At 40.6% G+C, this 27,992-nt stretch overlaps 3 protein-coding genes and 1 pseudogene across 5 annotated transcripts in view; 3 read left to right on the top strand and 1 right to left on the bottom strand.

Moving 5' to 3' along the window:
- LOC103744328 (low-density lipoprotein receptor-related protein 8-like) overlaps positions 1–1,469 on the top strand; it is a 2,917-nt gene extending 1,448 nt beyond the window's left edge. Inside the window, exons 3-4 of the mRNA XM_008846076.2 lie at positions 701–827; positions 1,168–1,469. Of these exons, the coding sequence (XP_008844298.1) occupies positions 701–827; positions 1,168–1,258 (218 nt within the window). The 3' untranslated portion in view covers positions 1,259–1,469. The remainder of the gene's footprint in view (positions 1–700; positions 828–1,167) is intronic.
- A 92-nt stretch (positions 1,470–1,561) lies between these two features.
- LOC103744329 (putative vitellogenin receptor) lies at positions 1,562–4,734 on the top strand. The gene is made up of 4 exons (XM_008846077.1): positions 1,562–1,611; positions 2,373–2,595; positions 3,326–3,451; positions 4,625–4,734. Exons 1-4 carry the CDS (start codon positions 1,600–1,602, stop codon positions 4,732–4,734), a joined length of 471 nt encoding a protein of 156 aa, XP_008844299.1. The 5' UTR covers positions 1,562–1,599.
- A 518-nt stretch (positions 4,735–5,252) lies between these two features.
- On the bottom strand, positions 5,253–5,947 carry LOC103744330 (annotated as a pseudogene).
- Positions 5,948–6,794: 847 nt separating this feature from the next.
- On the top strand, positions 6,795–27,076 carry LOC103744318 (low-density lipoprotein receptor-related protein 6). 3 transcript variants are annotated; one of them, XM_008846055.1, is made up of 13 exons: positions 6,795–7,012; positions 9,846–10,157; positions 11,303–11,515; positions 14,676–14,890; positions 15,389–15,604; positions 17,298–17,536; positions 18,045–18,089; positions 18,605–18,733; positions 21,954–22,169; positions 22,958–23,141; positions 25,486–25,687; positions 25,785–25,940; positions 26,291–27,076. In XM_008846055.1, the coding sequence occupies exons 8-13, from the start codon at positions 18,628–18,630 to the stop codon at positions 26,315–26,317; spliced, it is 891 nt and encodes a 296-aa protein (XP_008844277.1). In that variant the 5' UTR covers positions 6,795–7,012; positions 9,846–10,157; positions 11,303–11,515; positions 14,676–14,890; positions 15,389–15,604; positions 17,298–17,536; positions 18,045–18,089; positions 18,605–18,627; the 3' UTR covers positions 26,318–27,076. The 3 variants fall into 3 exon arrangements, with proteins under 3 accessions (XP_008844277.1, XP_008844279.1, XP_008844278.1); XM_008846057.1 differs by having other exon boundaries at positions 9,846–9,932; XM_008846056.1 differs by lacking the exon at positions 18,045–18,089.
- Positions 27,077–27,992: the final 916 nt, after the last annotated feature.

A 27,992-nucleotide genomic window follows, 5' to 3' on the forward strand; every position in this document is an offset into this window, starting at 1 on the left:
ATATAAAACAAACATATGGATGAGCTTCTATGGCTAACCTGTTACAAAGCATAAGAGTGTATAAAATCCCAGTGTGAGATATATCTGCAATAGGATAGTTCCATAGGAATAACACAGAACATTGCTTGTGACCTGAAAGTGCTATCCAAAAGAACAGAAAGTCTTGGGATGTAGCCTCAAGCCACAGTTAGCCTTCCCTATCACTAAGTATATGGACTTGGGCGAGGTCTTAACTCCTTTGACCTGTTTTCTGTAAGATGATATCACTAGCTAGTATTTGTCTCACTAGGTGAGAATGGGGATTAACTAGACAGTGTATTAAAGAAAGGCTTGGTGCAGTCCTGCAACATAGACACACTGTGGGATTAGTCATGAGGTAGAGCACGCCACAGTTCCCTGGAGACTTCTATGATGACTGATGCCTGAGCTGAGGACACCGGCTATCATACTCTTTGGTTCTGCTCCTTAGGTCCTTCTTCTCCTCAACCCATGCATGCTGAAGACCCCATGGCACATCTCTGGCCTTTATTCTTGGGTCCTATTTGCCTCACTGTATTGTTCTAAATCAGAAGTTGTCCAAGAATTTTGTCCAAGTCTGTTTTCAATGTAAACATTAGACATGAATGCAGGAGTGTAATGCTGTCTCCCCTGTCTCTAGAACTTACACCAGTAAACAGTATCTCTTTGGACTGGTTCACAGGACAGTTGTATTGGGCCAGCAGCTCTACAAGGGTCATCTGTGCTGGCTTAAGTGATGGCAGAGGCTATGTCAAAATCTTGGAAAAAGATCTTGTGCCGGAGCAGCTAGTAGTTTTTCCTGCAAAGAAGTAAGTGGTGTTTGTTTGTTTGTTTTTTTTATTTTATTTTTTTTTTTGTGTGTGTGTGTGTATCCAAAAATCACTTGCATTTTAGATAATTAGTAAGAAGACAAGTCAGCTTTTTTCAACCTAGATTTCATGTGTACCACAAAATTCTTAGCTGTGAATTTTATAAATCCAAAATTTCCATGCCTGATGAATACGGAAGCAAATATCTCCAGCTTTGGGTAGCAGCACAGTGACAAAGCTCATCTGTGAGAGAGTTCAGTGAGCTGGGATGTTGAGAGCAATGTGCTTATGTATGCCAGTGAGGCCTGTTTCTGAAACTGTGTGCTGCTGTGGTTTGTAGGTACATGTACTGGATAAATCGAGGTCAGAAAGGGCTGAGGACTATTGAAACTGCAGGAATGGATGGCTCTAACAGGAAGATGCAGTTGTGACCACAGAGGACCCTGTAGGACTCACTCTTGACCATGTGACTGGCAGGCTCTACTGGATCAGTGGTTATAAAGAGGTACCATAGATAGGCCCAGAGGAACTGGTAACTCTCTTTAAAATTTTTTGGATTGTATCTGTAGGAGTGTTTTGCCTGCATGTGTGTAAATGTACCTGTTTTGTGCAATGTCTGTGGTGGCCTGAAAAGAGCATCAGATTCCCTGGAACTGGAGGTATGGATGGTTGTTAGCCACCATATGGGTGCTTGTTACTGAAACTAGGTCCTCTGTAAGAGCCTCTTAACCACTGAGCCATCTCTCCAATCCTCTTTTGCTAAGAGCTTGGGATGGGTCTACAGGTAAGTACACCCTTCTTTTATGTCTAGTATCAACTCCATGAAGTGACTTCTGGCAATAAGAAATAAGAAAACCAAAGTTTGAGTGCTCAGCATCTTGTTTAGAACAGACTGCACCAGCAGCTTGGGAGACTTGATGTGCTTTGCTAGACATGCAACACTCAGTATTGAAATGCCACAGTAGCAAATGTCATGGTCTACGTTGTACCTAAGATAAAAAAAAAAATTAAGGTTGCAGAGAACATCCATGAAAGCCTACAGTTACTTAGGCACTTTAGAGTCTTGTACTCAAATTTCCAATTCTTAACATTGCAATTCATGATATCCCATTTTTGAAACAACAAGCTAAAACATGATAACACAGTGACTGAAAGTAGAACCACACAGCCTTGTGAGTCACATTTTCAGTTCTCCCATTTCCAAGCTGTGACTTTAGCTGATTGTGGTACTTCTTTGAGCAGCCATTGCTTTTTCTGAAAATCAATAGAATGTCTACCTTACAAAGCAGTTGAAGAATAGAGTGAATGGATAGCATTGGTACTGTGTCTAGATGTGGAGCACCAGCCATAGTAACTACTCATACAACACATCTGAACAAGAGCCACCTTACCCATTGATTCTGAGATCAGACTCCACACATCTTAAAAAGAATTTCTATCAACTTGATATCATGTAGAGATATTTAATCAGTATCCAAAAATCTTTTTTGACATCAGTATTGTTGACCTCTGCTAATGCGCTCTCTCATGAGACTAATCCTTCAGTCCATAGAAATGGTGAAAGTGGATGGCAGTGGGAGGTACACCTTTCCTGGGATGTTTTTGGAAGATGAAAACCCTGTAGGACTGGCTGTGTTTGAGAACGCCTTCCTCTGGGCAAATAAAACACAACTGATTCATACCTCACCCCACAGCCCAAAGGAGAGAAAGGTGCTCCATGCCTCTGTGTCTGCTTTCTTAATCCTCCGCAAATCCCAGCAACCCAAGAGTAAGTAACCTGCTTGCTTCTGAAATGCCGATGAATCAGAATGAATGCTATGTGGAAACTGCCTGAGATGCTACCTCAGTCTGATTGGAGTGTGTTATCCTGGGGGTTGGGGGTGGGATTTTAGTTATCCTTCCCATCGTACACAAGACTTCTAAGTAAGGTGAACTGATCAAATCATCCATGGCAAAACTCATTCCAAGCCATGTGCCTTCTGCCTGTCAAAAGCATCATCTAGACTTTTAGGGTCCAGGAGTACTAGAAACATAAGCTGTCTACAGAAGAGTGGGATCACATTCATTGACATGTCAACTAATAAAGGAAAATGGAACAAAGCCCTGTAACCACTGCCAGAAGGAAGTCAAAAGTTACTCTGGAGAACTTAAAAGCTCTTGTTAACATGAAATTGTACATGAGATTCAACTCAGATGATGCTACTTAAACATGCTTGAGACCCCTTTAAGGGCGTCTTCTAATCTAGCAAGACAATCATTTTATATTGATTCCAAGGGAGAGGATGCAGTTGATTGAAGCTGTATTGGTCCTAAGCAATGGTCTAAAAGACAGTCAGGAGACCACTGGAGTTCAAAGGTCAACACACCCAATTAGATGGCAACAAGTATATTTTGATTCCTCTTAAGGCAAAATAGTTTATCTCTTTTTCAATATTGAGTTTTGAACTGGTTTTCACAAGGAACCTGCAACTATGTCTAATGGTTTCTGTTTAAAACAGGCGGGTACCCAGCGTGTGTTCCAGGTTCTTGTAGCCACCTGTGCCTCTTGTCTCCCATCCATCCCAAGGGCTACAAGTGTTTTTGCCCAGAAGGACTATTTCTTTTACCCTCTGGTACATGCAATGGTAAGTTCCCTGGTGAAATGGGTTCATTTCCAAGAGGCTTCTCAAAGCAGCCTGGAAATAAGGTAGCTTTCATTTATGAATCAATGACTTATTTTTCGACAACCTTCTTTGATAACTGGTTTTTCGTGAAAATAACTTGATTCAGTTGTATAATGGTGCTGAAATATACCTAACAAAAACCATTGCACCAGTTTTAATTATGCCATGAAATGCATTCATATTTTTGTGTAACCATATAAAGGATCCAACTACAGAACTTTTCATCTTTCCGAATGAGGCTCTTTACACGTTAGACATTAACTTCCACCCACTTTTCCCTCGAGTTCCTATCAACCATAATTCTATTTTCTGTCTGTTTGGACTTGTCTTTCTTGGTGCCATATTTAGTGAAATCCCAGGACATTTGGCTCAGGTGTATTTAGCATATTGTCTTTGAGGTACATCTATGTTCTAGCACGGGAGAGAATTTCATTTCCTTTCCTTTTCTTCTGGCTTTCTGAGACAAGGTCTTGATATATAGTCTAGGCTGACTTTGAGTTTACTATGTAGCTCATGCTAACCCCAAACTCACGATCTTTGTGCCTCAGCTTCCTGAGAGTTGTGACAACCATTGTGCTCTACCACCCCTGAGTTCATTCCCTTTTATTTTAAAATTGTGTTTATTTTATTGTGGTAGGGGATGCATATGTGCTACAGCATGTGTGTAGTGGTCAGAGAACAACTTTGTGAAGTTGGTTCTGTACTTTGACCTCTATATGAGTTCCAGGGATTGATCTCAGAACCTCAGGTTTGCAGGGCAGGCACTTTTACCTGCTGAGTCATCTCACCAGCCCTGCATTCCTTTTTAAGGCCAAGTGATAGTATATTTTATGTATATGCCACACTTTACGTGTTCATCTATTGATAGACAATTGGATTTGATTAGTTTTAAAACATTAAAATGGTATATGGAATTACCAGGTTTACATGAAAATATTACAAATAAATTAATAGAAGAAATGAATCCTCTATTCTCCTGTCTGTTATAGTCTGTCTTCTGTTTATAAGCAAATTCTCTGCTTAAACATTTAGCACAAATTTTTCATGCTGGTGTTTCATCTTCAAAATACTAAAAGCTACATAATCTATTGACTATCACTACCCAACTTTGATGGCTTTAAATTTTTTTTACAGTTGTTTTATTGAGAGGGGTCAATGGACACCTGTTGTCATTCCAAGGCTGCTTCCTTGACTGCTTTCTAATGCATGTTTTAAGATGTGCGCAACAAGGATCCTTTAAATAAGGCAACGTGTTTACAACCTGACGGCTTCCTGCTGCCATTGGCTAATTCAACATTGCTGTGCTGCATCTAGAATAAATGGGCAAGTCTTTAATCATTCTTGAAATGCATTCCATGATGAAGTGTTTAGAATTCATTTACAAATGCATGTCTTACATCAGTAAATGTTACCTGACCTGTTGTGTGATCAACACTGACTGAGAATTGGTCCTGGACTGCCTTGTTGCATTTCTATTTCTATCTCTGGGAGTGGTATAAAGATACCAGAATCTCATCGTGACAAAACCAGTCTCAAAACTAGAAAATCCAGATCCTTTTCAGGGAGTTTAAACACTCCAGAGTTTTTCTCAACTTACACACATTAGCCCCATAGAAAAAAGTGAGGACACCAAGCAATGTGATGAAATGGTATAAAATTCCAGGATGTGAATATTAAATGCCAGTGTACTGAAATCAACAGAATTTAGAAAACACACTTAAATCTCAAGTAAACAGACAGTAAACAGATCATTCACAAAGAATTATAGCTGAGTATAGTCATCATCAGAATCTGAATCCTATTTCTTTCCTCGGATCATTTTCTTTTCCAGCTTTGTGAAGTTTGTCCCAAATTTCTTTTGACCCTGAGATGGTGGCTCCATCAAATTTCCACTGTAGTTAATAGTATGAGAACAACCTAGCCTCCACTCTACAGTCTCTGTAATGAAGTCATCTGTACTTTCTAGGTCAGTAAATCCAACATCATCCTGCATTTTCACGTCTTTGAAGAGTGCTAGTGTGGCGATGACTTTGATGGGCAGTCTCTCACAAAGAAATGGCACTTTTTCCACATTCAGCTCCAAAAAGTTCAAAGGTTTCACTATGTTTCTTGGAAAGTACTGCCAAATGTCCGCCTAACATTTTTCACCTGAATGTGGAATCCCTGTAGAAATGGCAAACCACCTTTCCACTCTCCTTCACTTCTTGAAAAAAAAGTCTCTCTCACTAGGAATTTCTCTGTATTAGCTATGTCCTTTAGAAAGCCATTCTGTTTCTGCTGTTGGACTTTCCTCAGTGTTGCCAGTCTCTTTTCTTTGAGGAGGTCAAATTCGTCTTCATTGACCTGATCCAGTTTCTGAATTTCAGAATCCAAGTGATTTTCCATGAGCTTAGCAGCCCGGAAGAACTGGTTCTCTGGGACTTTGGAAAACATGTCAATAGATCCATCACCTTTCATTTTCTATGTGGTATTGCCTGGTCTTAGTGCTGGACTGTTGTTGATGCCTAAGAAGCGAGGCAGCAGCTGAAGATGGCTATCAGGTTCACTTCCATGTGACTTTTTTTTTTTGTAGAACATTAAAAAGTTATTTTGGTCGTTTTGAGACAGGGTCTTTCTCTAGCCCCAACTGGCCTGGAACTTACTTTGTAGATCAGGCTGGCCTTGAACTCACAGAGCTCTATCTGCTTCTGCCTCTGGAGTGCTGGGATTAAAGGCATGTGCCACCACCCCCAGTTGGTAGAATATTAAAATTTTAAGAAGAATAATTCATGTAAATATTTATTCTCCAATTTCTCTTTTTTAATATTTTATTATTTTTATTTTATGTCTATGAGTGTATTGCAACTTCTCTTTAAAAATGCAGTTCACAGGGGTAGCTTTGAAGCGATCATGGTATGAGAAGCTGTAGCAGAAAACTAATCAGTTTAAAATTTTATTTTGAGCATTATATATTGTATACAGTTATACTCAAAAACTTAATATTTCTTTAGATAAGTGAGAGTATTTAATATTCTTTAGTAGCAAGGCATTTTTAACAGCACCCCAGCTCTCATCATGATGATTTGATCTTAGCCATCTAGCAAAAATCCAAAATACCTAATGCCATGGGAAAGCAGAGGAACACTGGCAAACATCTCACTTCCTTAGAAGCTGTAGTGCTCATGCTCATGTGCTGCAGAGGCAGTGCTGTAACACCCGTTTCTATGGATACTGAGCTTGAGATAAAGCTACTCAAGAAGGGACCAGGAACTCACTTTATAAATGGTGAAGCAGCGAGTCTCTCCTTTTCCTTCGTAGAGTTAAAAGTTGTGTTTTCTTCTGGAAAACGTGTTTACTTGTTGAAAGTTGGCTCAATGGGAATGGCTATAGAGAGAACTCTGGTACAGGAGCATCCTGGGAACCTCTATTTATTGGATGTTGATTGGAAAAGGAACTTTGTTTATTGGACAAATACCCAGGGGCATCTAGTCTATTCAAGTGGATATTCATGACAAAAGCAAGAGATTTGGACCCAGTGTTCAGGTTAGTTGTGGTAACCATCTTACTTTCCCTTTTTATTGGCTGACTCTAAAATTTCTAGGGTCAAAAAATCTTATCCATCTCTAATCTGAATGTATCTTCATGCTAAAGATTAAGAGTAACTAATTTAACTGTTGTGTCTCTTATTAACCTTTGTTCTCAGATGTGACCACTGTCACAAGGTTACCTAGAGGTTGAACGAGGGTTTTAAAACTTAGCTTTTCTGGATATAATTCAGGGAAGGGTAGAAATGAACCAATTGTTCTTCAGTTTTGCATTGCAGATTTTTCTTATGCTGATTTAGAAGTCATTTGCAATGCAGATTTAAGAGAGAAAAAGCAAGATTTTTTTTAATATGGCAATATATACTTTCTCTTCTTTCCCACACTCCTAAATGCCACGCCTCACCCTCAAGATCCCTGTACTCTATCTAAATGCAAACATCTACTTTGTAAAGGAAGTCTGAGACTTGAGCTCCAGTGTAAGTAATTAGATTTCTGAAGGTACTTGAGTGTTCTGCCAAATGCCAAGGATAAGCCTTACTGCAAGAAGTGTCTTTGAAATACAGGACCCAGAGACTTCCCTCAGCACATGCTCTCCAGAGGGCTGCAGGTGAACACAGTGACTGGTGTGTAGCAACTTCCAATGTGAGGCAGAAAATAGGGTAATCTGAAACAGGCAGTGATCCTTCCACATATCTGGTGGCTATCTGGGGAACCATTGACTGTGATAGCTTCCCACTTAATTAAAATGTTGCCTACTCCTAGCTATCTGGTCATACAAATTCATTTTTTGTGTTACGATTATTATGACAAGGATATATCAAAGCCAGGCCATTTCCTCTGAGCTTGCTCAATTGTGGAGCAGGTATATGGCTGACAGCCAGCTTTCAATAACTATGATGAATTCCTGAGATGTTCAACTTATAAAAGAAAAATCATAAATAAATAGATGATGATGATGATAGATAGATAGATATAGATAGATAGATGGATGATAGATGATAGATAGATAGATGATAGATAGATGATAGATGATAGATAGATGATAGATAGATGATAAATGATAGATGATAGATAGATAGATAGATATATAGATAGATAGATGATAGATGAAAAGGTTTGTTTCAGCTTGCATTCCATTCAGGTGGACACATTGCTTTCAGACCTCTCATGGTTGGTGCTTGATGTAAAGGTGAGAAGTGCTTCATGGATCATGACCGCTCACCTCATGGCCAAAGAACAAGAGAGGAAAAAAAAGAAAGGAAAATGAAGGAATTGCATACCCACAGAACCCTTTGAGGGAACCTACTCCCAATGACTTAAATATATCCCAGTGGTCCTCACCCATTAAAAGTCCCACAGCATCCTAATAGTCCCATAGGTTGGACACCAAACAATTAATACGTTGGTCTTAGAATAGTCAAGATCCCAACTGTATCAATGGACAAATACATGACAAAGGCAAGAAGTGTCATCCTTGTTCTCTAGACCTATTTGTGGATTATGTGACTTCTTTACAACCCATCAATATATTGAAATATTCTAGTGTCAGTGTTTTCTCTTGAGTATATCAATTTATCCTCAATTTGAAAGTTGAGCCTGATAAAATTCTTAGCAAAAACAAAAATGAGAGTACTTCAATGTATATCTCTTTAAGAATCAATGTGGAACATTCTATGACCCTGGCAAGTAAGCCTTCAACCTTGAATCTATAAAAGGTCAAGATTAAGTTTATAGCTCCATATGAGAATGCATGTTCTCTGCAGATGGCAGAGCCTTACGAAGGAGAGCCAGCACTGAGCTGAGGATGGCCAATCTACTTTAATTTTCCAACTTCAAGTCATTTCACTTTGCCTGGCCAAGAAAGATTTCATAAATATGGGGACCATTCAGAAGTGTAATCTTATGGAAGTTTCTCCTCTACAGTCATGATATAATAAAGAAATATTCCCACCCTAAAGCAGGAAGAACGAGATACATATTAAGCCCTGTGTATTCTGGCTTCCACACGATGCCCCCTTCTTGTGTCGTCATTCATGCATTTGTCCACTTCCCAAGCAGTTGACATTTGGCTGTTGTGATATTGCACAGTCAGCTTTAGTAACTTACTATAAAATAGCTGACAAGGTTTTAGGATTTTTACATGTTTAACTCTACCACTTGTATCAATCCTATGAGAAAACTGTTATCACTACACTACATTTGAGGAAACTGAGGCATAGAAATGAACCAACACCTCATGATGGAACAGCTGCTGAGGGAGGCATTCTAACTTTCTAGCCTGATACTGCACTTCACTTAGCTGAACACCTAGCTTAGTGCCAGGCATAGACTAGCTATCCTGGGTATGGGTAGGAAGAGAAGAGTACTTTGAAAGTTAGTGTGTGACTCAGTTATTCACATCTAAAAGGAAACGTTCATGGTTTTTATATACTTGGCCCTTATTATGCCCATGTCTTCTAACTGTAGACGTCCCTACTGTATGCATCCTCTAAGTGCCCTTCCTTTCAATCTGTTTTGATGTCACTTGTCCCAATCTGTTTTTCTAAAGCAATTTCAGTTCTAGGCCCTTGATGTATAATTGAATGATTTCCAAATTGACCTGTGAGAAGGAATGTGAATCTAAAGTTACAGACCTGAGTGAAAATTCAGAACTTTCTACTTGAACCTTCAAGAGCTAGTGGATTCTTCCTTTGTCAGGTGGCTGTGACAGCCAATGAAGCTTGAATGACCAGGTGCTGAAACCAGAGTAGGCATTATGAAGCTCATGATAGGAACTGTTGGATGAATGCATTTGGAAGCTCTTTCTAATGCAGTCATGGTTCCTCCTACAGTCTACTCAGCAAATGTGGACATATCAACTGGGAATGTGTACTGGCTACCCTGAGACTGAGGTGCTATTCAGAAGACCAGAATTCCAGGTACTGATACACATACCCTCTATAGCACCCACAATATTATACTGCATTTGCTTCTTGACTGGCCCAGGAAGGCACTCTACTGGGTGGAGAGTGGGAAGGCCCTGCAAAGCATGATTCTGGATGGCAAAAACAGACGGGAATTTTGGAGAGGCACCTGGGCAGCAAACACTCAGATGGCCTTGGACCTCGGATCTGCTACTATCCTCTGAGCCACCAAAGGATTGAGTAAGCACCCTACAACTGGTAGAGTGGGCAGAGTCTGAGGACAAGCTTAAGTCTTCTTTTTAACATATTTCTAGCCATTTTTAAATTTAAATTTATTTTTGTGTTTTTGGATATTCTGCAAAAATTTTGGGTTTAAAATTTTAATTTAATTTGTTTTTATTTATGTGTATGTGTGTGCTTGCTTGTCTGAATGTACACCACTTGTGTGTAAGTACCTGTGGCGACCAGAAGAGGACATTACATCCCCTGGAACAGAGGTTACAGGTGGTTCTAAGCCACCTGATGTAAGTGCTGGCAACAGAAACTAGGTCCTCTGCAAGAGCAGCAAGTGCTCCTAACCACTGAGCCATCTCTCCAGACTCCCTTCCCCTTTGTTTAACTGATACATATAATTGTACATACATATAAGGTGAAGTGTGATATTTTGACGCCTTTCTACAATGTGTAAGAATCAAATCACAGTAATTAGTATATTCATCACCTCAAACATGTGCTGGTACTTCATGCTAAAATCCTGTTGTTTAGCTTTCCTACTTATTCTGAGGATTGCTTAGACAAGGACTTTAACTTGAGGTTTGACAGTTAAGATGACTCACTTCAGACTCATCTCATCTAAAAGTCTAGTTTGATAATTTAAAAATTAGAATACATCAGAAGTAATATATTTAATAGTTCTTTAAAAAATATACTTAGTTGTTTTTCAGAATTTTCCTCAGAATTTGATTCTACTTCCACAACTAGAAATAACATATGTAATTTTCAATACAAATGAGGTACTAAGAGGCAGTTATACCTTGCTAACAGGTACGATTATACATGTGCACCTGAATTTGTTCATCTTACCCAGCAGCCATCATTGAGGTCTCACAGGGACATGCTGACAGCCATGTGTTTTTTAGTGCACACTGAGAAAGTAAAGTCACATCTAATGTTTCCTCATCATGACAGATGACATACCTAAGACCCTCACTTTCCTGGATCCCAAGACATTCATTAATTTTCAATATAAAACTAAAACTTGTGAAACTTGAACAGAAGAGAACGTACTGCTTTCTATGCAGTTTTGTGTCTTTGAACCTCCATCAAATTGTACCCATGCACTTTGCCCAGCTCTAGATAACAGATCAACCTTGATTCTTCCCTAGGGTTGCAAAGTCTGAGTCTCCTGAAAAACCAGACATATTCTTTGAACACATCCTGGAGTGGTGGGATTATGGTGGCTCATGAACCCTATCTAGTAACTGCAGACAAGGCAGCGCTTGTGCTGTGGAACAGGAAGACGTTGGAGCCCTTCTCTGTGCTGAAGGAGCCACACATAAGGAAAATGATCATCTTGGTAGAGAATCCGGAGGTGCCAGGTGAGTCTTCCTCTGGGCACTATTCTCTAGGGTGATTTCTAGGATAAAGTCCTGGGTTTACTGTGTTTCTATTGGCAGTTGTTTCATGGTGCAATTCTGCAAGCCCTCTTGTTCATATTCTGAGAGTTTAAGACCCTAACCCAGTTTTTTGGAGTTACTAATGGATTTACAGTTATTTAGCAATAACTGCAAGTCCCTTAGCAATAGTCAAAGAAGTCTGTCCATCTGCCATAGGCCCTTTTGGAAAGCCTCTTTCACAGTTGCATATTTAAGGCTCTTAGTCTAATAATAAAAAATTAGCTCTAAACCAGTTTCCTAAACTGATTTACCAAAGAACCCATTTTTTCATGAGACACACAGCAGTGACATTTTCAGAGGACCCTCTGTGGTGCTCCTCAGGGCTGTGGAGACAGGTTACTATCCTCTATCCAAAACACTTGGGATAAAGAATGTTTCAAATTTTGGAGTATTTGCAGATACATAATGGGGTATCTTAGGGGTGAAACAAGAGTAAGCATGAAATTAATTTGTAGTTTGTGTACACCTTATGCACACAGGCTTATGGTCATTTCCTACCTTTTTAGTAGGTCTGCCTTTTGATTGTAACCTGTCATATGAAGTCAGGTATAGAGTGTTCTTTAATGGCATCATGTTGAATTCAGAAAATTTGATATTTCAGAGTCTTTTGCATTTCCAGTGTTTAGACTGGGGCTCTCACCCTCTTTAGGGAATGCAGTACTCTTCCTTTGACTGTCATTGTATCAGGAATTTTTCAGATGGATTTACATAAAGCTGGCTTTCCTGTCATCTTTTCATATAAGCCTTTTGCAGAACTAGAAATCCAACCCGAGATTAGGAAGCAGAAAAATGGGAATTCATATCGCAGGTTTTATAACCTTTGTCGAGTAGAAGCAGTTGGGCATCTCAAAGCTGAGTAGAAACCAAAGGGGCAGAACCATTTCTCTGCTCATCCAATCCCATAATCTCTCATCTCCCTCTTCTCTGTAACCCACCTGACCTTTTGGCTCAATGGTCATTTCAGCCTGATCTTAAGAATTAAAAAGCATTACCCTTAGGTGGTAAAGTGTGTAGATAAAATTAATTTTTCTGTTACAAATCCAGTTCTGATTCTCTCTCTCCCTCATCTTTTTTTTCTTCCTGTTTTTTGTTTTGTTTTGTTTTGTTTTGTTTTAAGACAGGGTCTCCCTGTAGCCCCAGCTGACCTGGAACTCACTGTATAAGACCAGGCTGACCTCAATCTCACAAAGATCTGCCTGCCTCTGCCTCCCAAGTGCTGGGACTAAAGGCACGCACCAACACACTTACGAGCAGTTCTAATGAATCTGTTCAGTTGCTGCAATAGTTGCTGATGAATATTAATTGGTGACTTATAGCAGTATAATTTATGCATCTCAACAAATGAGTGCCTATTTTATGCTGACTTTTGGCCTATGCCAGGGAACCAGAAGGACTACCACACATCACTTAAGGTAGGGACAGATTCTGAGAAACATGTTGTTCAGTGGTATCATTGCTGTGCTACCATCATAAAATGCACTCACACAAACCTTGATATTAGAGAGTATACCTACTCTAAAAAGTATATACGCTGTGACTTATTTCAGGTTGTTAGCACAATTTACTTGAGTACATTAGTAAAGGTTGCTTATGTTAGCATAGTAGTTTTGTTCACATGGGTTGATTGTAATAACGAGGCAACAGGAATTTTTCAGTGCGACGGACCAGCCCAGACTGGGGCAGTTCAGTCCGACGGGAACAGGGTCGTCGAGAGGGTGGACAAGGAGTCGGCGAATGACAAACAGACACAAAGGAGCTTGATGAAAGTCTGAGTGTATTTTTACAGCTGCAAGGTTTGAAATATATACAGCAAAGATTGCAAAAAAACGCAGAACAGTCATGCTAAGATTCACAGTTCCAGAGATGAAAGTAAAACAGTTTTGTCAACACATTTTTCTATCTTATCAACCTGATACTAGACAGTAAATTCTTGCTTTACTGTGGTTTTTACTGCCAGCCTTTCTCACACACTTAGGATTCTGCTCGGCTTTGTAGTCCCAAGTCAGGATGACCTTAACTCATTAAGCACTTTCAACACCAGCTGTGCCTGATTGTTACTTTTTTAACTATTTGATAATATTCCTTGCTTATTTGTAGTGAGCCATAGGGCTTCTAAGTTATTTTTAACTCTATAGGTCCCAAAAAGGCTATCCCATGTTAGGGATCCATGAAACCATCCTTCTCTCTTATCCTACCAATTTTCAAATACTGTCTGTAGTTGCCTTTTAATGCTCTCTTGTTGATCTTTTATCAAAAGACACCAAGGTGGTCTTAATCTTGCCAATTTATCCATGAATTGTAATGAATACCAAGAAACCCTTCTTCTATCTATATTTTACTCATCTATGTCTCTCTTCTAAAAATCTGTTATTCCCTGGACTTTCCAGCATTAATTCTGCTTGACTACTTCTTGTTGCATTTAAAATAGCTTTCATTAATAGTGATGCACCTGAAGGCAAAATTGTCTTTTGTGATTGAGTTCCTGAGAACTTTTCCTGCATACTAGGATAATTAAAAGATTCAATAAAGGCAGTGGCAGCGGTGTCAAGGACACCAGGTGCTTTCTGGGCCCCTGAAAGTCCATGATACAGTGACAGTCAGAAAGATAATAGCAAGTAAAAGCATGCCAAGTAGACTGCATGTTTTTTAGCACAGCCAATTCCAAGAGGCAACCTTCCTTGAAGTTCCAGCCTCAACCCATGGAGGATCTCACGTGGGCTTCATTGGAGATGGCGTGACATTTCAGCCTCGTTATAACCATGGGATCATCCTATGTGTAGTCTATGGTTGATGGAAACATCATCATGTGATGCAAAATTACATTCTATTTTTCATTTCTCAGGTGGAAATAGAGCACTGGGTGGTTAAAAAAAATTAAGGTTGAAGCTAGCAGGTAATGTTCCCTAAAGAACACTTCATCTAATGATGTAAGCTTTGGGTGGATTCATTTGTGCTTCTTATGAAGTATAGACATGTGGAAACTCAGCCCTGATATGGCTTCGTGAGGGAGAGGACAATGGGAGCATGTCTCATTGCTGGGCCTTCCTGGACTGACTCACTAAAAAGACACAATTTGCTCTAGATCCTGGGCTTAAGGGGGCAGCGCCCACTGCCCCTTCCCCTCCTCCTGTGCTTTGCACCCAAACCTCTGTCCCCTGTCAAGATGGGAAGGCCTGCATTCCCCAGGAGTCCCTCTGTGATGGTGACTGTCAGGATGGCTCTGATGAAGAGAACTGCTCTCGGGTCTGCCATTGGCCAGGTTCGCCACTCTCTCCTGTCCTCAGTGTTTTGTGCCAGGTATGCTGACTCATCTTTGGGTGCATGACCTCAGTTGCCTGAGTATTTGTTTAATTGTCATCATTCCAATATTTCCTAGACAAGTAAACATAGATGGAAGCCATAGTCTGTAGGAATGCTGATTTCCTGAGTACATTTCATCCATTTAAGTCAGTGTTTACTGCCTGCTTGCTTCCCTAAGTTTGGTGTGTTCTAATATTTGTCTTTGTATAGTCTGGTCCACAGAGTGACCTAAATGACTCACTTAAAAGAGTTAGTTGTCGTTTAACCTTTTCAAAGCAACCAAATTAATGAGGTCTTATTTAAATGACTTATTTCAGGTTGTTAGCACAATTGACTTGAGTACATTATTAAAGGTTGCTTACAAATCAACTACATATTAAAATTCAGATCAAATGAAATGCAATCTGTTTACTCCTCAAACTCCAGAATGAGAGTAAGTTAATATGCTTTTGAATCATCCCTCTAACCGATGCTAGCCTTTGACACTTTCCATAGGGGCCTTCCAGTGTCTGGATAGAAGCAGGTGCATAGAGGAGAAATACCACGGTGATGGGGCTCAGCAGTGTTTGGATGGGTCTGATGAACTGGGCTGCTGGAAGCCCACTGAAGACTGTTCTCTGCATTGTGACAACAAGACCCACTGTATCCCTGAGAGCTGGAGATGTGATGGGAAGCTAGACTGTTCTGACAAATGAGATGAGCAAGAATGCAGTAAGTCCCATGGCACTCACTTCCTGGGAATATTTTAAATTGTCTTATAGTTGATTCACTTATCTATGGAAGTTGTGTTTTATAAATTTACTCTGAATGGTAACTTAGCTGATACTGGACCATTACTCCCTGAAAGGATACAAAGTGTGGTTCAAACTTCTGGTCACAACAGCTTTATTATTACTATGTTGTATGTGTATTTTTTGTTCAAATATGCCTTTATACTGTACTTATTTATTATTTTTGAGATGGGGTTTCCTAGTAACCCCAACTGGCCTGGAATTTACTATATAGATCAGGCTGGTCTCAATCTTAGAGAGATTGGCATGCCTCTGCTTCCTGAGTGCTGGTATCAAAGGCATGTGCATCACAGTCAGCTCTGTTGATTTATTAGCATCATACTCACATTTAAGCTCATGCCTTACCAAAGCTTATCGAATGCAGGAAGGCTCTGCAAGCCTTCTTCTTGTGTGGGAGGGAACATATGCCAGTACTTCATTCATTCTGCAGTCACTGAAATAGCCAAATCACCAGAGTGTAAAAATGTGAACGATATTGTCTTGAGTAGACCACATAAGGGAGCTGGTTTGTGAGAGTGGGCACAAGAAGGCAGAGTGTCATCTGTTTGGTCTAGCTGGGAACAAATATACACTGGGCAACTCAAAGATTTATTCTTCTGCTTACATCACCAAATGACCATAAAAGTCTGAGAGTATTAATTAGGAGTTACAAAGAAATGTCAGCAACAAATTGAATATGTCCAGGCCGAACCCACAGATGATGATCCACTGTGCTTTAAGGAGGTAACAGCCAGAGAGGAAAAGCTTTGAGATAGAGGGCCCTTGAGTATCCTACAAAATACTCTTCTTTCTTTCAAAAGAAGGCTTCCATTAGTGGAAAAAAGTATTTTCCAAAATTCTTTTTTTATTGAATTAAAATCTACCTCCCTGAATATTTGATCCTAGGTCTTTTCACATGATGGGCTATCTCGTTTGTAGGCCTTGTTACTTTCCCTTCATTTTAATAGGATACAGAGTCTATTTCTCTCACTAATGGCATGCTTCAACACCTGTATCTCCTTGTGGGACTTGGGTAGAGGAGAGAATTGTTCGAATTGAAGTAGGAAGAGTTGGGTGATTATCGGCAGATTTGGGAGTAGAAGCAACTGTGTGCAGCCAGGGGCTGGGATTGTACTTGGCTACATGAGAGTGTCAAGAGGAAAAGAGATGAGAGAAGGGAAAAGAAGTCTAGGTGTAGTTTACCTTTAATATATATTTATGACTTTCTAGGGATTGGTTCTGTTCTTAAGCCAAATCAACAGTACCTATCTGTAGGCATTGAGTTCAACAACAACAGAATATGTGGATGTGATAGGAGAATTTCTTTTATTATAGACAAATGAAAGATAGAGAGGAGGGTCCTTACTCTGCCTGTCCCAGTGTCCTCTTCTATGTCTTCTCATCCCTATCCCTCAGAACTGTTTTTCTAGGATGAAGAGAGGATTGGGGAAGGAGATTCTCAGTAGGCCATTCCTAGTGCAGCTTTTAACTTCGGCCATGTTCCTGGCCTAACACCTGCTGAGGCTGGGTCCCAACATAATAGTAGAAACCAGGAGAGTCTTTAAAGCATTTTCTATGTCACTGAGTTGCTTCACATCTGTCTGAGTTCTTACCCAGAGCTCTATCTTTCTCAGTTCGTGAGAAATGCAGCCCCTCTGAATTTCAGTGTGAGAATGGCCAATGCATATCTTCCTCCCTGTACTGTGATGGGAACCGAGACTGCTTGGACTACTCAGATGAAGAAGGCTGCACTGTTGCCTTGTCCCTGAGGTGCCCAGAAGGGGAGATGAAGTGCCTGAGGAGTGGAGAATGTGTACTCGCAGAGTGGATATGTGACCATGATTTAGACTGCAAAGATGGAACAGATGAGAAGGTAACATAGTCCTCCAGAAAAATACTGAAGTATCATCGCTCTCCCAAGTAGACTCAGGGGATCAGTTCTTGGAGCTTCTTGGAATGCCAGAGTCTCTGGATGCTGGTCTTTTAGATGAAGGGGCATAGCATGTCCTTACAGCTAACTGACATCTTCCATACTTCCTCTCTAGTTACCTATAATCCCCAGCACAGTATACATGCTATGTAAATACTTGTCACACTGTCATTGTTCAGGGAATAGTGACAAGAAACATTTATCCATGTGTGGTAAAGATGCAGTTAAAAATTTTTGACCCTCACTGTAGGATCCACTGATGCAGAATCTACACAACTGGATTGTAAAGGATGTGTTTCTAAATATTTCAGTAACACATGCTTTCTGTAGGAAAACACAAAAACAGAGAAGTCACCTATAATCACCATCCAGGAAAGTTCCCATAGCTACAACGAAGTGTTAACAAGGTAGCTGGTGAAAGTAAGGCTTTTAAGGGATTCTTGTGTTGTAGGAGGACATCTCCAAGGACTGGAACGTGATGACTGCTGATCTAGAGGTACACTCTGAAGAGCTCAACCTTGTCACTAGCTCCACTTAGTTGCCCCCATGAAGTTCACTAAAGCTCCAGAATTATGCAAGGTGCCTCCTAGATGACTCCTACTGCTTACACGTGATCTTCATGCTCAGCTGCTGAGAATGTCTAAAGGCTCTAGAGATGAGAAGCTATTACAGATGACCTCTCCCCTCTAAGTACCCAACTTAGAGTAGATGCAAATTTTTTAAATGTGACAGAAAGAAATCTAGATTAGTTTGTAGAATAGATTCCTTTGTTTCTGTTTCCCGGATGAAATGAAGACTCTCCAGTTGGTTTGTTCCACCTAGAAAACCTCTTCTAAGCTCCAGCTAAAAGAAGAGCTTCTCATAAATTGTGTAACTTCTGGGCATTGAGGCTTCATCTGGCATCCTTGCAAAGGGGACTTGAGATTAATTGCCTAGCTTAGACCTCCTGTTCCTCTGTGAGCTCTTTCCTTAGCTGGAGCAAGGGGACACTGACTGTCACTGTCTCCTCAGGACTGTGACCCAGAGGTGCTTCCATGTGGCCTGAGGCAATGACCTGTGCCAATGGAGACCAATGTGTGCCTGATTCCTGGCACTGCGATGGGCAGAGGGACCGCAGGGATGGCAGTGACGAGGCTGGATGTAAGTACAGGGCACCTCACTGAGGTGGAAGGCAAGGGCATTCATGGATACCCACTGCAGATGTTGCAGAACTTGAGATCTATCCTATTCTGATTGGTGGGGTCTTCTTGGTTACACACAGAGGAGCTTTGTAGGGGAGGGATTCTAGGGACTGGATTGTAAAACTCTAAGGAGGAGATAATCCCCCACCAGGTCCTCCTGAGAAGTGCCAGGGTTCTGAGTTCCAGTGCCACACGGGTGCCTGCCTCAGTTTCAGCATGGTATGTGATGGGAAAGAGGACTGTGCAGATGGTTCAGATGAAGGTGGAGCCTGCTCTTCATCGGCATGCAGACCAGGGCTGTGTTCTCATGCCTGCTATGAGTCCCCAGCTGGGCCTGTTAGTTGCTTCAGCTTCTGTTCTCTAGCAGCTATATACGGGGTCTGGGGAAAACAAGTAGCTCACTCATTCAGGTTGTGCCTGATCTCTCCTTGACCTCTAAAATTTATACAGCAGAGCTGTCCTGACTGCTATTCATTTACTTGAGCCTTCCTGACTCCTGGAGAGTCCTGTTTAGCTCCTCCCCCATCTTTTGTCTTCCAGCTGCACAGCCTGGAAAAGCTTCTCCTGTGGTTTGTCCCACCCCTGCTCAGAGCTGTGGGTGACACTATAGGAGAAACTCTGAATGCCACCAAGAGCCAAACATCTGCCTCATGTTACAGGTCAGGAAACCGACAACTTTAGAGTTGCTTCCATGTGGCTATTTGGAGTCTGACCTGCCCTTGAGAACTGACTGTGTTTAGGGAATATTTATTACTCAACTGACTGCAATGAACTTGATTCTCATAGAAAAGCAAAAGGAAAATGTTCTGTGTGATATCCAGTCACACCAACATCTCCACTGGCAGAGAGCCAGTTCAAGTTAGGTCTGTGTGCTTCTTCTCACATTGATCCAGCTCCACTCAGGACCCATGATGGGAAGAAGGGTGGAAGGAGTGCACAAGGTTGATAAGGAGAAAGAAGTGACTATATTCAAAGCAAAGCTGGATCTGAGAACAGTTTCAGCTGTCAAAATAGAAAGTATCACCATGCATATTTCATACCAAGATCAAAACCTTTTTACCATGGTATTTTATCTTGAGAATGTGCTTATGTCTTTTCATTTCTCTAAGGTGTGTACATGTGAGCCAGGCTTTGAGCTAGAGAACAGTAGTCGAACATGCCAGGATGTAGATGAGTGCTGGGAGTCAGTGGGACAGCCTTGCGGTCAGACCTGTATCAATACCAAGGGCTCATACATACATCTGTACCTGTCACCCTGGCTACTCACTGAGGCCTGATGGCCACACTTGTAAGGCAACAGGTAACCTGGAGTTGGGGATATCTTCTAAACCCTGGGCTGCGGAGCTGCGGGGGTCTCTCCCTCTCTTCGCGGGTCATTGGCCACCAGTCCACGAGGGCAGGGGGAGCAGAAGCGACGAACGGAGTCCGGACGGCCAGTGAGCACTGACGGAAGAAAGCCCTTCCGGGGAGGCAGGTTCCAAGGGCGCAGTGAAACAGATTCAGTGAAACAGCTCTGTTTATTCAGTGGGAGAACTAGGGAAAATATAGTGTGGAGGCAGTAGCCAATGCCTCAGCTGAAGCTGATAGGTGCTCATAGTATACTTTATTTACATGTGGTAGCAGGCAATGCCTGATTATCATATAGAAAAAACCTGGGGGTAGTTTTTGCTCCAGGTAACTATGCCAAAGGCCATGTTCCAAATAAGGTCAGGCATCCGTGCTTGGTGGCACTTTCCAGGTAAGCCAGGAAGAAAGCAGGAGGCCCCCTGCTGAAAAGGGGAGTCCTTCCATTTGGTGCTGAGCCCCTTAGGGCTATCCAGACATGGAGAACTACAACCCTAACAGCAGGGTTTCCCAACACTGGGCCATGAGCTTTGGACTCCTAACTCTACTCTCTGTGACTATGGGTCCTATGAAGCACAATCTTTCCAGTTCACTGGCCCCAAATATTTCCTTCAAAACTAGCTTAATCTCTAGCAACAAATGAACAGATAAAGAAAACATGGTGTATGTACACAATGAAATTTTATGTAACCATAAAGAAGAATAAAATCATGTCTGTTGCTGGAAAGTAGATGGAACTAGAGATCATGTTGAATGAAATCAGGTAGACATAGGGAGACAAATATTGCATGTTTTCTGTTCTATGTGGAATCTAGAGTTAAATGTGAATTATGTGTATGACATGGAAGTAAAAGGGGAGATTATGAGTGGGGGGTGGCTGTGAGGGGCGCAGCCATGGGACCTGAATGGATTACACAGAACTGACAAAAGACCAAGGGACTCGTGCCACTTTATTTCTTTACTCTTATTTCTTCATCCACGCCTGAGTGCCAAACGCTCAGGCAACTCTGTTTTTATACTCATATGCATTAGGGCTTCAGTTAAATGTTTACAGAACAGTGAATAATAATAAAGAGGCTATAATACAGCAGGTAAGCAAAATATAATGACCAGGATAACTGTACCACCATAATATGCCTTGGGAAATAAAGGTGTCTCCTGAGAAACTAGGGGAGTACCGGCATTCTGGAGATAACGCCCCAGCAGGCGTTCCTGCATAGACTTTCTCATGAGACAGACTCTCCAGACATAAATGTCTGAAGTTTGGCTAAATTTACCAAGCATATTTTGAAAGTCATAAGAACACTATTTCACAGCCCCTTCAGGGGAGATTTAAAGGGAGGGGAAAGGGGCAAAGAATAGAGAAGGTAATGGGGTAAGAGAGACAAAAATAATATTTTTTTCTCTCACGAGGTATCTACATTCAATTATGCATTATATAATACGTGTGTGTGTGTGTGTGTATGTGTGTGTGTGTGTGTGTGTGTGTGTGTGTGTGTGTGTGTGTGTAGAAAGGAAGCAGACCAATGATGGGGGTGGGTAGAAGAGAGTGTGAGTGCATATGAGCAAGGTCCAATAATCTGTATGTAATGAAAATGTCACAGTGACATTTTGTACACTTGCTTTTTTCTATGTTACCCTTAAACTGTGGTTATTGTTGTAATCATTGTGTTATGAGGAACTGCTTCAATTTGAGCTAGTTGGAATTTCAGCCCTGGCAATAAGTAGCCAAAAGCTGCTGTGTTCCCTTATTCCTTAGCCGGTACTACTCTTCACTGTTCAAACTCTGTTTGAACACTGTTATGGTCATGTTGAAAGCGGTTCCTTTTTGGCAGGTGCTGAGCCAATCCTGTTTGCTGCAATTCAGTTTAACCTATTCTCTGGCCTAAGAAGCTTGAAAGAGGATATTCTGACAGCTACAGACAAGAACCAGATTATCAACTCCATTGACTATGACTTAATGGATCAGAAAGTCTTTTGGGCAGATCTCAACTCAGAAAGTATAAAGTGGATAAGTGTGGACACAAAGAAGGAAGGCACTGTGGTGAGAGGTAGGCCCCTTTGTAAAGCATTCATCCTACTCTCATTAAATATACAGAGCATGAACCACACACTGAAGGGCTATTAAACATGGGTCAGATTAGATCTCCTTAGCTAAAAGAGAGCAAGGCTAGAGAGATGGCTCAATGGTTGAGAGCACTTGATGCTCTTACAGAGGACTCAGGTTTGGTTCCCAGCACCCATATCAGGCACCTCACAGCCAATCTACATCCAGGGGGTCCAATACCTTCTTCTGGACTCTTCAGGTACTGCATGCATATTGTACACATACAGATAGGCTGGCTCACACATACACCCATAAATTTTAAAATAGAGCAACTGCAGTTAAGAGCACTGGAGACTTTTGCAGAGGACCTAGGTTCGATTCCCAACTCCCACATGGTTGGTAACCACTGTCTATAACTCCAGTTCCAGGGGAATCTGATGTCCTCTTCTGACCTGCAGGCATTGTATGACACAGATGTACTTACATACATGCAGGCAATATACTCATACATATAGCATTTTTAAATGATTTAGAAAATAGAGCAATACTTGCTAGTCAGTAAGAAATGGGATGATGTATTGTCATCTCAGTAGATAATGGATCTGCCAAGCTGCTTCTAATGATTGACTTCCTCTATGATGATATTTTGGAGCATATAATTATATTCTTTCTTGGGTATGTTTATAGCAGTTGGAAAATGAATGACTATGACATGCAAGTCTAGAATCTGTGGGCTTAAGTCTAATGAAGTCATAATTTAGTGCAAGAACACATGCTGAATAATCTCTTTAGGAATAAACCCAAGCTGTGTAGTGGTTGACTGGATTGGAAGGAATCTCTACTGGACTGATGGGAGATCTGGCCAGATTTTGGCAGTTCAGTTAATTGCTGTTTGGAGAGGAAAACCTGAGTACACAGTTGTTCTGGATGGTGGCGTGAATCAGCCCAAGGCTTTGGCTTTGGATCCCCTAAATGGGTGAGTCAAATGCCTGGTCAAGACCATTGAATTTGTTATTCCTCCTTAGTTCTACTTCAGTAACCCCAAACCCGAAATGAGTAAATAGAAAACTCATCCGACTCTAGATCTGATGGTGATGTGGATCAACTAGACACATGACAATCATTAAGAAACTTTGGGAAAGAGTTCTTTGTTTCAGTAAAACGAGGTATGAGTGTAGCTCACTTAGTGGGCCATATGTTTTCTTCTGCTGTGGTAAAAAAATGTAAGCCTCGGATACATTTATGATTTTAAAGTGGTGGGTAAAGGGAGAAGGAAACTAAAGGGAATGTTTAATTTATTATAATCCATACTGGAGTTAAGCTTGAGTTATTCTATCTACAGTCTTTTCTTTCTGTGAAGGCATGTGAATTTTAAAATTGTATTTATTATTCTCTCTTTTTCTCTGTGTTTGTGTGTGTGTGTGTGTGTGCACATGTGCACATGTGTACATGCCAAGGTGCATATGTGGAGGTGAGAGTACAACTTTGGGAGTTGTACACATGGGTTCTAGAAATCCAACTCGGATGTTCTTCACTGCAAACAGTCTTAACCATTAAGCCATCTCTTCAGCCCAAAGGCATGCAATTTAGGTTAACATTCCCATCCTGTCACGGAGATGCCTGTGTGTATAACAAATATAATTCTAAAAGACATAGGAAATCTAGGCAAAGGTAACTCGTATTTGGCATCCTCTTTTTTCTTTCTCACCTTTGTAATACCCTCAATCAGGAATCATTGATATGGTCTCCAGGAAACTGGAAGTAGTTTTTGGAGCATGTAATAGTCTGCAGTCAAGAATGTGGTCTGAGGCACACATATACCCATGGCTCTTGGCTATTCTGTAGCTGAGGAAAGATTGGCAAGTTTACTGGATATTTTCTAGGCTGGAGACTATTGTATTCTCAGGCTTTCTTGTTGTAATGGCAAACAATCACCATGAAGTTTCAAGGAAAAGTTTTAATATTTCACAATTATCCTTAAGGAATAAAACTAATTAAAAACAGATCCTCAAATGACCTTAAGAGTAAAAAATAAATTGGTTTATCTGGCCAACTGCAGGGTCTTAAACACCCAAAAGGAAAGTATAACCAAAGATTAAAGGGGTCAATATAATTTTTTAAGAGTCCATATGTATAGCTAAAGGCTACATAACAAGAAACAATGCCAGCCAGGAGATACCTTCCTCTGAGTTATTGGCCAGGGTGGCCCAAGAGATTCCCAGACAGTAACCCAGCATTGAACTGGGAAAATGAATAGCAGACCCCAATCTTATCAAAAGGAACATTGAAAAGTGATTGCTGCTAGATGAGGAAGAGCTGATCTTCCTAAAACAAGGAACTCTAGATGGACTGGCTAGATTCAGCGGATGGACAAGCACTGGGAAATGGCTAGGAGTGATGACAATACAGAGGACAGTAACAGGGATGACAGAGTATATGGGCTCCAGTGGTGGGGGGAGGCTATGGGAGGGTGCCATTTGGGAAGTGGATATATAGATGAATAAGATTGTTTGGGATGTTCTGTATAATATACACACACAAAAATCAACAAATAAAAAAATAAGTTATATTTGAGGAGGAAGCATAAAAACTTGCTTAATGTTAATTAGTAGAGGTGATAAACATTACCATTTAAATCTACCTGATGACTTTATATCCATACTCAGGTGCCAAGGAGCTGAGTGTAACTGACTGTGACTAGTAATAATCAGATACATAAAGATTAGAGATGCATGTGCAAACATCTAAGTGTTAGTAGCATTAAAAATTAGTCTTTCTGTAGGAAACAGATTTTAAAATGTGATGGAGATCTTTTTTAAAGGTTAAAAACTCACTCAATTTTATGTCTTACAGGGTTTATACTGAGTTCAATATTGTATAACTGTATTAATTCAACTGTGAACCTAAAAATTTACAGCCACTTTTGAAAAAGATGTGTCTTTGCTCTGGAAATTGTTATTGAATATGTTAAAGCTATAATGAAATGCTTTTTCTAATCATGTGGCTATTAAATAAATTTTTTAAAATACAATAAATAAAATTTGAGGAAAAAATAATTGAACCATAAGTCAATAACAGTTTCTTTTTCTTTTCTTTTTTTTAGGTCTTTTTGAGACAGGATCTCCCTGTAGCCCCAGCTACCACACACCCAGTCAATAATAATCTCTTTTGCTGTAGTGACATTAAACTTTAAACTATGTTTTACACACATTTGGAATCTTCACCTTTTAATTTTGATAAGTCAGTGTTTTCAAGAATGCGTTGGTAGATATTTTCTGTAAGGCTATGCACTACCTTAAATCTGGCTTTTATTCACACAGATTGATGTACTGGTCTGAAGTTAGAGAAAAGCCTCAAATAGAGCAAGTTGGAATGGATGGCAGCAGCAGACAGACACTCATCAGTCAAGGCCTTGGATGGACAACTAGCATAGCTCTTGACCAGTTAAGTTGGAAGACATTCTGGTCTGATGACAAATTTCATTGCATTGGCTCTGCCAACTTAGATGGCACTGGCATTAGTGTAAGTGTCTTTTTGACATTAGGCTTGGTTGAAGGGTCCTGTGTCTTGTGTAAAACTCACTCCAGAAAGCTCACCTTCACCATTGTAAATGTTGCAGCTAACACAAATCAAGAATCCCTTTTCAGTAGCTGTGTTTGAAGATGAAGTCTTCTGGTCTGGCACAAAGACAAGAACAGTACAACGTATGGAGAAGATGACAGGCAAGAACAGGGCTGTCCTCATCAAGCATTACGGACAGCCCTATGGACTCAAGGTATGTGGAGTGTCCTTTAAAATATCTCCTGAGTCCTCTTGTAAAGGGCTATATGTATGTGCTGTCTAACAGCCAACTCTAGTGACATCTAACCACAATAATTAAGAAGCCAAATTTGGCCTGGGGCTATAGCTCAGTGGCAGAGCAGTATGTGATCAGCTGGTATGAGGCACATTCTTAGCACATAAAACATGAGAGAAGGGAAGGAAGGTAGAAGCTGGAAGGAAAGGAAAGGGAAGGGAAGGGAAGGGGGAAGAGGAGGGGAAAGGAGGCAAGGGGGAAGGGGGGAAGGAAGGGAAAAGGAAAAGGAAAGGAACAGAAAAGAAAATTGATCACTTTCTGTTTGAAAGGATTCAATAACACAGAGTGGCATCTAGATAATGCATGAAGTGCTCCAGCCCAGGTCTTCTAGTCCTTGTCTGGACACTGGATGTTCTCACTTGTGTCTTCTGAACCCACGATCCAAGGGAAGCTGTCACTGTCGGGTAGGCTTCCTATTGGCAGATGATGGAATCAGCTGTGTTTCAGTCCAGGAGTCTGCCTTTGTATTCCTGATATTGCCTACAGTTATCACTCAGGTACTGTTCTGGAATTTTCCTGACATGTCTATGCCTTGTTTCTGCTTTATTTGGACTTTGAGTATTAGAATTCTCCACACACAGTTGTAAACATTGGAGACCTTTCTTCTTGAAAAATAATTGATACACAATTTAAATTTTAATATTCGTTATCTGCAGAGTATCATTGTGACTATAATAAAGCCTCTTGATCATAACAAAAGAGTTATTGTGGCCAAAGGAAAGTTTCTTAAAATACTTAAATGAAGACCATACTCACCTAAATTCCTTTATGACATGCTTAGCACACCAGAACACAGTGAGGTTCAGACTAGAGAGTGTGTTTATCTCTGTTTAGTTTTCCAGTATCTTAGTGGAGATGCATATACTTCTAAATGCAAGAAGCTCCACTGAGTTTAGCCTTGGAGGACACACATTTTTTGAAGGATTGTGTCTTAAATTAATAGAGGATAAATGTACTAATAAGCAGGTCACCATCCAGAGAATTTGTCAATTTTAGCATTTTAAAATTATAAAACAAGTTATATGGTGGTGTGGAGAGCCGTAGGCCCCCACCCCAGAAAATAGCAAGACCTGATTCCTGGCAAAGCTGTTTTCCAGACATCAAGTCTGACCTGGTTTGAGATTAACCAGATGGCCATACTTGAAAGCCTCACACAAACATGTTATTCTAACTCGGGCACTTACCGCTTGAGAGACTCCCTCATTTCTCATGTAATTGCCTAGGAAGCTTTGGCATTACTTTGTAATCATGCAAGTGTAGCCTCTTAATTGATTTATAACTTGCTATATAAAATTGTGGTGTTACTATGGAATTTACTCTGTGATCAACTGGTGTGGTGTAATTATGATAATTGTTCTGTTAATAGAATTGCTCTGCCTCAATAGATTTGTCCCTGCCAAGTTTCCCCTTTTCCCTCTCTATAAAAACTTTGTGTAGATGTTCAATAAATGAGACTTGATCAGAAAGCCTGTCTTGTCTCCATTCTTTGCATCACTTGTCCCTTTCGGTCCTCTCTCCTCCCTCCAGGTACCCACGTTGACTGTCTCGCAGGTCGGGACATGGTGGGAAATCAGTTTCAGTTCAGTGTGATGTGAGTTAAAAATATGTCTCCTTTAAAGAGAAGGGCTTTAAAGGATTGATCATATCTTCAAAATACATAGATTCCAGGAATGCTTAGTGATTAAGGCTCTGGGAAGGGAACAAGCTAACTGCTTTCTGCTTTCAGAAGACAGAAAATCTGAATTAAAGAATCCTAGCACTAATGTCAAATTCAGATGAATCAAAATACCTTATATGCATGTATGAAATTCTCAATAAAGTTTTTGTAAAAATTAAAAAAAAAAGTTAAAGTGGACGTGACCAGTGCCATCCACTAATTTTTTTTATAGATCTATCTGAAAAATCTTAAACCTTTACCACAACAAGCAACTGTACCAGAACACAGAAAACTTCCCTTTACCAGTGTGAATC

Source organism: Nannospalax galili, unplaced genomic scaffold (assembly GCF_000622305.1).
Source record: "Nannospalax galili isolate Female #2095 unplaced genomic scaffold, S.galili_v1.0 scaffold1282, whole genome shotgun sequence".
NCBI classification, from domain to species: domain Eukaryota; kingdom Metazoa; phylum Chordata; class Mammalia; order Rodentia; family Spalacidae; genus Nannospalax; species Nannospalax galili.